The sequence below is a fragment of the Polypterus senegalus genome, chromosome 3, assembly GCF_016835505.1.
Source record: "Polypterus senegalus isolate Bchr_013 chromosome 3, ASM1683550v1, whole genome shotgun sequence".
NCBI lineage: Eukaryota > Metazoa > Chordata > Cladistia > Polypteriformes > Polypteridae > Polypterus > Polypterus senegalus.
Genome location: NC_053156.1, coordinates 259,657,565 through 259,668,166, shown reverse-complemented (window position 1 = coordinate 259,668,166; position 10,602 = coordinate 259,657,565). Strand labels below are relative to the sequence as shown.

Genomic DNA, 10,602 nt, shown 5'->3' with positions numbered 1-10,602 from the left:
TTACTGTATGCTATAAGTAAATACCATGAGCGTGATGTCCAATTGAGAAATGCTGTTTTGTTATCCGTTAGGTCATCACTCTCTTTATGAAACAATTTTATGTGTATGGCATGTCCTAAGAACATTTTCATTTTTAGATTATGTACAGTAAATGGTGTGTATTGCTTTATTATTTTGGCAGAGGCCGGCTGCTATCTCCCACTGTTGTATCCTGAAGTTAAAATCAGAGTTGAAATCTGAATGCCTGTCTGCATATTCCTTCTAGCGTTCACATTTATACTATTCTGTTAATTGGCAAAAAGAAGTTGCTTCAGAGCATGTACATACATGGTGTCATGAACTGAGCTTGTTGTTCAGAATGCAATTCTTTCTTGTGCTAGTTAGAGTAGAAATGTGACACAGTCAGTGCCAGGAAAATGTAAGCAGAGTATCACCTACATCTGACTGATTGTTTTTCAGAACTGGACAACATAAGGTTGTGAGATTATCACGATTGTGCTGTACAAAGACTCCATCACACAGAATCACAAAAAGTGGTCTTTTCAGCCTTAACTGTCGTCCAAATAGCAGTACCAATGGCTGGCATATTGTTTTGTGTTTAATATTTTACAAGTTCAAATACCAGTGCTAATAATGCAACATTTCTTTTAAATGTATGTTTATAAGTGAGGTTCTGAATGAAAGTTTTTGAGATTACATTTTGGCACCTGTTTTTAGTTTTACAAAATCAGTTTGAATGTTTGGCTCCTCTTTATAACTGCAAATTGATTAATGATAAAATCAACCCATCACTGATGACCATTAGCATCACACTGGCCATAAGTCTCAGTTGATTTACTAGTAATACGTTAACTTTGAGTCAAGATAATACAATTATTTCCCATAAGTGCTACAATATCTAAGTCTACATTTTTTTGACTTCATATGGCATTATTCTGTAGTATTAGAAAGCCTTTTTATTTTTTCCGATTGTTTAGTTTTTATCCTTGCAAGGACTGACAGTCTCACTCATTTTAAATCCACATTAACAGCTATGGCACTCATTTTTGCTCTTTTGTCCATTTGGTGATTTCCCTATGCTACATCTCATTTCATACATTCGTCACATGATCAGGATTTTCTCTGACCTCTATGCACTCAATTTCTTCTCTCTCTTTTCGTTTGGCACGTTTCTTTTTCTTATGCCTCTTTTTTGATGGGGGGAAAAATGTTAAAAAAACTGGTAAAATCACAAAGCAGTGCAACACTGTACACCCAGCAGTAAGCAGAGAACATTTAAACAGTGTAAAGGTCAGGTTTGAAGGCACAAACACCAGAGGCATTAGCCCAATGAGGAAACAAGATGCATTCTGCAAAATGGCTGCCCCATGCTCTTCCAAGGACATCTTAATACACTGAGTTCTGGTGTGCTCGGTTGCTAATACAAAAGTATAAAGGTGAGGTGCACAGTGATCCATTGCAAAATTCAAAGTATAAATAAGGCACAGAATTGATATGCTGTCCATGTCTACATTCCACAAGGTCATTAAACCAAGCACTCCCAGTTCAACAGAGGTAACTGTTAGAATCAACCAAAAGTTGCCAAGTGGATGGATCACTAGGAAGACTGTCAGTATTAGCACAATCAAGATGCTAAATCCAGAGGTCAGGATAGGAGATATGATGGAAGAACTGTAGCGATCCATGAAGACAAAGGTTGGGTTGAAGACAATGAACTTGATGCTGTTTATGAGGGACAGTGGCCTTAGTCCCTCCAGCAGCTCCACAACTTCTTCCCTTGTATTCACACTAGTTCTGGCAACCATATACATCCGTGATGCAATAATGTTTATTTCATCCCCCGTCTTAGAAAAAATGATGTCTTCCCTAAAGTGCTGAAATTCAGGTTTCTTCAAGAATGAATTCTGAAGAACTGTGATAAAATCAGTTTTGGTTGCTGCACTGATATTAACAACTTTTAAATACTGAAAGTAATGGTCAATCCAAGCTATTTTATGAAACCCATGGCCTAATGTTTTTAGATGTTCTTGTACTGTGCTGTTCCAGTACTCAATAGGCTCATATATATAGAACCCAATAACGGGGCTGTAGTTGCTAAAGTATTTTTGCTGTGTTAGTGCATAGGAGACACTGGGTGAGTCACTGGCTAAAAGATTGACAATGTTAGATCCATCACTTATTTGTAAACATCCCATAAATGAAAATGATGCGTAAATTAAGTATAATATGACAACAAAAGGTTTCACATACGTATTTGTAATCCATTCGGTATAGTGCTCCCGTAAAAAGTGTTGAATGAAATGGTTTTGATATGGACTGCTTTCATGATGACTTGAAAGGTCATGGCCATCACTCATCATTGTTTTGAACCATGTTGGTTGCCTATCTAAATATTCTGAAGAAGGTATTTTGCAACAGAATACGCTATGGTATCTGTTTTGTTCTAGCTGGCCAGCAAAGACCAAACATGAGCCGAAGAAGGAGAAGACATAAAAATAGTTTACCAAAATGGTGATGCACATGTTCTGACAAAATATTTTAACGGATTCAATATTTGTGAAGGGACTGGCTCCCATACCAAACGTTATGATGTAAAGTGAGCTGGTCATGGTATAGCACACCATCACATCAGCAAAGGCATCAGCTACTCTTTCCTTAAAAGGAATATCTTCTCTTGTTCTTCTCCATCCTGCTAGAAGCTCAAAAACTCCCTTTGTTCCATGACCTAAAAAGTAAATCAAATAAAAACATGTTTATTCCCAAAATTCAATTGGATATCTGTTGTTATTTACCTTCATAAATGCACAGTCTCACATTGTTAATGTATCATATTCAAAATCCCTAAATAACCCAACCTCTCTATTGTGCAATAAGCAATACTTAGGCCTTCTTGAATGTAAATAGAAAAAGCATTTTTGCTATTTTGACATAAACACATCATACTAAGGATGTGACAATTGCCATTAAAGTACCTGGCAAGACTTAGCCTTTGCATTCCCTTTTTTTGTGATGTCACCTGCTTGCTGGGTATTGTTGTGGTTTCTGTGAAACAGTACACTGTATGCACACCTTACTATCTTGTGATCTCAAGACACCTTGTTATTTAAGGACAGCTGTCACATTTAAATCCTGTCTGAACTTTACAAGAACATTATGTCATTTCTGGCAAGAGACTTTCAATCAATATTTAAATTAATTTAAAATTTACATTTGGAACAGATTGTGAATTAAACTTTGTGTTTTGACCAGAATTTTTCCATGACCAATTCATTTTATCTTGTGTGTTGAGCCATGCTTGTTACTTTGGCTCAACTTCTGCAAAAACGCTGAAAGCATAAGTCTGGCATTTTTCAAGTCAATGTTATTTTTTTCTAAACACTGAATATACTGTATATATGCATTTGCCATGCAAAATTGTGTTCTAAAGTTAAATGTTTTCTATCAGTTTAAAAAAATACACAGCCACTCCTGGTATTTGATAATGGAATCTTATGGGGCACTGATCTCCTGGAAAAGAAAAGCCTAAAAACTTACCGAATATGTCCATTTGTCAAGCTGAAAAATCTGTCAAGCATTAATCTGCATCTCAAACAAAAAACACCAATATTATGAGATTCAGCCATTTTAAAAGAAGATCAACTGTGTGTGTGTGTGCGCTTGCTCAGTGTTTGTCTTCTTCTGTAACAATCTCTCACTACCAGCACAAGGTTTTTCTCTCGAAAGACAAAATCACAGTAACTGTGCTGATTTACTTCCATATTTATGTGAGAACTCATCCCAAAAAGGCTGCTAGTATCACACAAGCAAACAGAAAAAGTATCCTTACCTCAATAAAAATAGTACCAGGAATATGCAATACATTGATTACATCCCTTTTGTCATCACAAAAATGTGTCGGAAACATGTTTTCATTTGCCATTTCATTGAGGAAGAATTTTTAAAGTTTTTAGGCTTTTATTTTATGGTGGTGCTTTGTGCCCCATAGATTACTTATACAGTAAAACACTAGGACTGTATATTTATTTATTTATTTTAAATAATAGAAAATGCTTAACTTTAGAAACAACTTTGACTTGAAAAATACAGAATTTATCGTATCTCAGAAACTCTAGAGAAAATTACTGTGTATTACCAATTTTATTTAAATGGGCAAATCTACATTTTTATGACATTTAAAACAGTAGCCAGTCAAATTGTGAAACAACATGTAGCACTTATGCCTCACACTTCTTGAATCTCATAGGGATGCAGTGGCATATGTAAGAAATGTACGTGTTTGCTGCACTGACAAGGTGAACATGAGGCAGCATGCAAAGAATAAGGTATCAAAAGATGAGTATATGTATTCTAAGCCCCTAGCAAGGTTTGTAACCTCAAATCAGAAGCCAAAACTCAAAGTAGAAAATTTAAAATCTTTAAAAAGAAAACACTATAATCAAAACATACACCAGTAGTTTGGGAGTATCTTGTATAACCAGGACATGCATTGCATGGTACCAAACATTATACAGTGGCATATATGATTTCACATGCTGCACACTTCTGGGAAGCAACACCACAGAAATGTAAATATAAAACTTCACAAAATAATAGTGCCCAAAATAAACAATAATGAAGTCACAGAAAGGCAGGAATAATCTTTAATACTGGTAAATACAGTTGAAAGTGAAAGCAAACATTACCATTGTGTTCTCTAAGATTAAAAACTGAAGCCTCATTCAACATACACATTGTACAGAAAAAAACCTTGTACTTAGTATCAAGATTTAAGTACTTTTGCCTTATTTGTTTTTATTTTACTCTCTTGTCAGTGACATCATCATCTACACTGTTTTATGAAATTCATTTTTATAAGGGTGCACATTCCTAAGTTGATATGGCATGTGATTTATGATGGTCATAATATATAAGGTTGGCTTATGTGTTCAACACAAGGAGTTTTCTCGCTTTTTTTCAGAGATAAGATTCTCTTTCAATTTTATTTATATATATATATATATATATATATATATATATATATATATATATATATATATATATATATATATATAATTTTTAACATCTTATTGTCATCTTTTCTTTTTCATTCTTTTTTTTTCTTGACTTTTTTTTTGCCTCTTTAGTTTTCTTTTCTCTTTACTTCATGAAACTGACCCTGCTTATCTGACTGTTCTTCTGAATCTCTCCAAATTAAACCAAAAAGCTTTTCTTCTTGGTCTTTTCCTCTCCCTCTAAAAGCTTGCACTCTGATCATTATATTATGTACACTTACTCTATATGGCTTGGCACCAGCCTTTCTTATTGTGAGAGTTAAAGTTCCTTGTATTGGACCACCTTCCCAGACAGTATTAGTTCCTAAAATGTTCTTGTTTGTTGTCAGATAAGCTATGGATGTCTGAGGTCCTAAACTACATAACAGTGGATTACAAGCTGGTGTATGGATTGCTTACTTAGCCTTTGGGGCTGAGAGACTAGACTGCCATGCACGTATTTTGTTTAATAAATTGTTTTCTGAATCTGTGTAATCAAAGTATCATGCCTCTGTTACAGCCTGTTAGCGGGTTAGGTTTCATTTTAGTGGTACATTTAAGATTTATTAATAGTGAAATGCAATGCAATACATGCAAGAAAACATGTACTGTTTCTTGATTTGCATTCATGTTCACACTTTGTTATAAAATGTTAATTGGAGCACAATCATGAATAAAACAAATTGTAGGTTTTATGCTGTCTACATTGTCCAGTGTGGAAAAGCGTGACTGCTGCTTATTTTTCTCTTATTTTTTTCAAATGTACTTAGCATAAGCTTGATAAATTACTGCAAAGGCTACATAAAGAATTGTGTGTATAATTATAAAAGGTGACAACAGAAACTACAGAAAAGGCTGAATACTAATGTACTCTGAAACAAAAAAAGAACATTTATTTTGATTTAAAATGAATAAACACAGCTTAGTTAAATTAATTATCCAAGGAGGTACATTAGATAAAATGTTTAAGATAAAACCAATAGATCCTTGCTTTCTTTAACTTTTAACCATATCCTTTGGTTCAAATTCAAAATTATTGAGGGTTTTGTGTCTTGGGTTACCCAAATGAATGCAAAATCTTGCCAACATAAAATTTCCTTGTAGCATTAATTACACAGGGCTAAAGGTTATTTTCAAAAGTTTCAGTTTTTGTTTGCCAGCTCACAGCATTACAGAAGTGGAACATGGAGATCAATTAGGCTTTTGAAAAGAAAACAATGTTGTTGAGTGCCGTTTCAGATTCACCTTGGCTTCATCTTTGCCTTTAGTGTTGCTGACATTCTTCACTGGTAAAAGGGCACTTTGTCCAGCAATGCGCTGCTGTCTCATGACCAGGAGGTTCTCTGGCCTCTTGCCAAACTTCTCTCCTTCTCTGTGAGCTGATGATCCGGGACATCTGAGCAATTCTCTGCTTTCTAGCATCCCATATTCTCTGCTGCTCTGGTGAACCTAGGAATGCACTTTTTGAGGACCCAGTACATGTTTAATCTACCACTCCCTTGTTGCGATCCCTTTCTAACACAGACATGTAGAATTGGATTCCCATTTACATTGTGGCAGTTCCTTTCTTTTGTGGACTTTTAAAATGCAAATGACCTTTGCCTGATGTGCACTGTTTATACAGAAATAAAGAAAATCAAGAGCATTAAAATAAACTTTAAAAGTATACATATATCAGGTTAGGTCAGGTCAGGTTGGGGAGCATATGCTGGTACAGCTCATTGCTGCACCCACCACACAACGAAATAACTCAGGATCCTGGTTAGCATCACCCCAGACAGACACGTGGTCCAGTCCCACCCTCCGGAAATGGCTCTCCATCTGCCACAGCAAGGTGATATGTGGGCGTCCCCTTGGCCTGGTCCAGCGACTCTGGTCCTCAACAACGAGGATCCTATGTGAAGGGTCTCTCTCGGGAAATCGCACCACATGGCCATAGTGCCATAACTAATGTTCCCTCAAATCGTAGAAAATGTACCTCATTTGGGACTCCATGGTCACTAGATAGCATCCATGTCTTGCAACTATATAATAAAACAGGAAGCACCAGGACTGTAAAGACTTGGATCTTTGTCCTTTTGCAAAGATATTGGAAGCACCACACAGCCCTTTCCAGCAACCTCATGACCCCCCCATGCTCTCCCAATCCGTCAACTGGGCACACATTTAACTGGGGCACCGTGCAAGTATGATTAAAGGCAAATACTAAGACTGCCAGAGAACTGGCTGAATCATGGCTATCAAAAGAAAACGCCACTTACAGACACTTGGACATGAACTCAGCATATGCAGGTTTAAAAAGAAGAACATCCAAATCATAAAAAAGACTTTAAGACTAACATGAACTGAACGCCACCTTACTAATCCAGCCCTCTTACATTCCTCAGTTGCTATAAATTGCCTTGATTTCTGTATATCAAGTCATATCAATTCACAGTTTACTCTGATGATGATACCTGACAGGTGTTGAAAGCTAAGGAATAAAAAAAAGACTTGTTTTAAACTTTACGATTAATTTTCTCTTCTTTTGTAGATTTCTATCTATTTCTCTCTCTCTCTCTAACTCTATATATATATATATATATATATATATATATATATATATAGTGGAACCTCGGTTCACGACCATAATTCATTCCAGAACTTTGGTCGTAAACCGAGTTGGTCGTGAACCGAAGCAGTTTCCCCCATAGGATTGTATGTAAATACAATTAATCCGTTCCAGACTGTACAAACTGTATGTAAATATGTAAAGATTAAGCACAAATATAGTTAATTACACCATAGAATGCACAGTGTAATAGTAAACTAATGTAAAAACATTGAATAACACTGACACAAAACACCCAGACTCCCTGCTCAGCTACACGAGCAGGCTCGCTTGCGCTCTCTCCCTCTCTCTCTGTTGCACACACACCAGCAAAGCCCCTCCCTCCCTCCCTCAGCTACAGGAGCAGCCTGGCTCATGCGCTCTCTCTCTCTGTAGCACGAACGCACGCACGCACACACACACATACACACACACACCACCCACCCCTATCCCCCTCCATCCCTTCCCTGTCAGCTGCGTGCTCTCTCTCTCTCTCTCTGCGTTTGCTCGGGCGCAGCATTTTTTTTAAAATGAGTTTTAAGCACAGCAGAAAAAAAGGAACATTGACCAAATCCGAAGTGCATTTAAAAACCAACTCACAAGCAACCAAAAAAGTAAGATTGCAGGAGATCACGATATTAAACTTAAAGCCTGATCGCTGTAAACACTTTTTATAAAATTAGTTTTAAGCACAGCGGAAAAAAAGGAACATTTGAAAAAAGAGAAAGGTAACATTGCACCTAATCGCGCTATGAAAAACTCCATCTGCAAACACTTTCATGAATTTTAAGCACAAGGAAAAAAGCGAAAATTTGCAACAAATTGCGTTATGAACTGAAAAATTAACTTTTGAAAAATCCGTAATACAAAAACCACCAAGAAAACTAACCTTGCATGAGTCGAGTTCTGGCATGAAGTGTTTTCCTTCAGGTGTTTTCTCTCTTGTGATTTCTTGGGTTTCTGGTGCTTTTAGCTATTTAGCTGGTGGGAGTGAAAGCCTCATGCAGCCATTCCAAAAAGAAAGTCCTTGTGACCCAACCCTTCATGTTTGCTGGCAGTCTGGCTTTGTTTACATTGTGCTGCTTGAAAGCAGGAGGGTTTTCAGATTGGTAAATGAGTAAACTGGTAAACAGTTTTTCCACCTCTTGTAATTTCTTTCTTTACTTCGATTTCAATTTTCTTCAAAACTTTCTTCTCACCACTCTTCACTTGCTTAGAAGCCAATGGAAGGAGAACAATGAACAGAGCTCTTGCAGCAGCGGCTCGCTCGCTTTCTCTCTCTATTTCTTTCTCTCTCAGGCTGCCTGTGCTGGGGGGATGGTGCGCTAGCACGTACAGCCTGCAGATAGGCAGGCAAACACGTGCAGCAATCTCCTCCTCCCCCTCCCCAGCAGGCACGTGCTCGCTCGCTCTTGCTCTCTCTCTCTCTCTCTCTCAGCTCAGCTTAGGCAGGCAAGGGAAACTGGCTTGTTCGTATACCGAGTGTGTGGTTGTGAACCGAGGCAAAAGTTTGGCGAGCTTTTTGGTCGTGAACTGAGTTGTACGTGAACCGGGACGTTCGTGAACCGAGGTTCCACTGTATATATATACATATATATATATATAGTGGTGTATGGCCGGCCGTTGATCCCAGCCAATACCCCCAAGCCGCCAGGTGGACCTCTCCCAGCAGTATGGAGGTTCCCCGAAGACCAGCAGGGCATCATGGACATTGCAGGCTTTATACACAGCCCTACTACCTACCTAGGTGACGCTGCAGGGAGGAACAACAGTTATTTACCCTACACCCTGGAAGTACGTCCGAGTCACATGGACAAGGGGAATGGAGTTCGGCTTGAGATTCCAGCTGGGTGCCGTGGGTGCCATCGTGTGACGCTGCAGGGAGATGCAGGGATTTTTATTTTCCCTGTAGCCCAGAAGTACTCCCAAGTCATGGAGATGGAAGAACAGAAGTACTTCTGGGCTGAAGAAAAATATAAGTCTTCATCTGACCCAGAAATGCTATTAAATGCTATTAAACCACATGGACATGCAGCATGGAGCACTTCCGGGTCGAAGACTATTTAAAGGACTGGTTGAGACCCAGCAAGCGGAGCTGGAGTTGGGAGGTAGAGTGATGGAGCTGCTAGGAGAGGAGGATTGATTTATTGTATTGTGTTATGAAATCAAACTTATGAAATCAAAGGTCACAGGTAACACTTCAGAAGTCAATAAGATTCTTTTACAATTAATTGACTTAAAAGTAATTTTTTGTATACAAAAATTTAACAGGTCTTCTAATCCCATATTGAAGTGCACCTCATTGTCACCAATATATATAAATTAAATATTTAATTTGAAGAAAATAAAATTGCATACAATCAAGCCAAACTTTAGCCTTTATAGTCAAACTAGAAAAAAATAGATGAAAAAAAGAATCAGAAAGTTAAAAAAGGCAGACACAAAAAGAGACAACACCTAACAAAACTGAATACACCCACACCTGACAGATTTAAAAATATTTTATATCTCTTGCCCTACATGTACCTTCAGCATCTTTCCTCCTTATCCGTGCGGGTCTAAACTTCTCTTGTCCAGCATTCCATTAAAACCTGCTTCTCAGATTCTGTCGGGTTTTTTTTGAGGTACCCTGCTCTCCTCCTACCTGCTTTAATACTTCCCAGCTTTGTAAGCATACAGTGGGGTAAATAAGTATTTGGCCCCCTGCTGAATTTGTAGGTTTGCTCACTTACAAAGAAATGAATAGTCTCTAAGTTTCATTTTAAAGGAGAGAGACAGAAAATCAATCAAAAATGTAGAAAAAACACATTACATAAAACTTATAAATTGATTTGCATGTCATTGAGTGAAATAAGTATTTGATCCCCTACAACCCAGCCAGAATTCTGGCTCCCACAGATGGGCTAGGCACACAAATTACAATCAATCAATCAGTTAATCAATTACAGATACTCCTGATCACAACTCATTATGTGGATAAAG

The 10,602-nt window shown here is 37.5% G+C and overlaps 1 protein-coding gene across 2 annotated transcripts in view; it reads right to left on the bottom strand.

Moving 5' to 3' along the window:
- Window positions 1-971: 971 nt before the first annotated feature.
- The window catches only part of ptchd4 (patched domain containing 4), an 88,683-nt gene continuing 79,052 nt past the window's right edge, over window positions 972-10,602 (bottom strand). For both annotated transcript variants that reach the window (XM_039748977.1, XM_039748978.1), the window contains exon 3: window positions 972-2,725. In XM_039748977.1, the coding sequence (XP_039604911.1) occupies window positions 1,092-2,725 (1,634 nt within the window). In that variant the 3' untranslated portion in view covers window positions 972-1,091. The remainder of the gene's footprint in view (window positions 2,726-10,602) is intronic.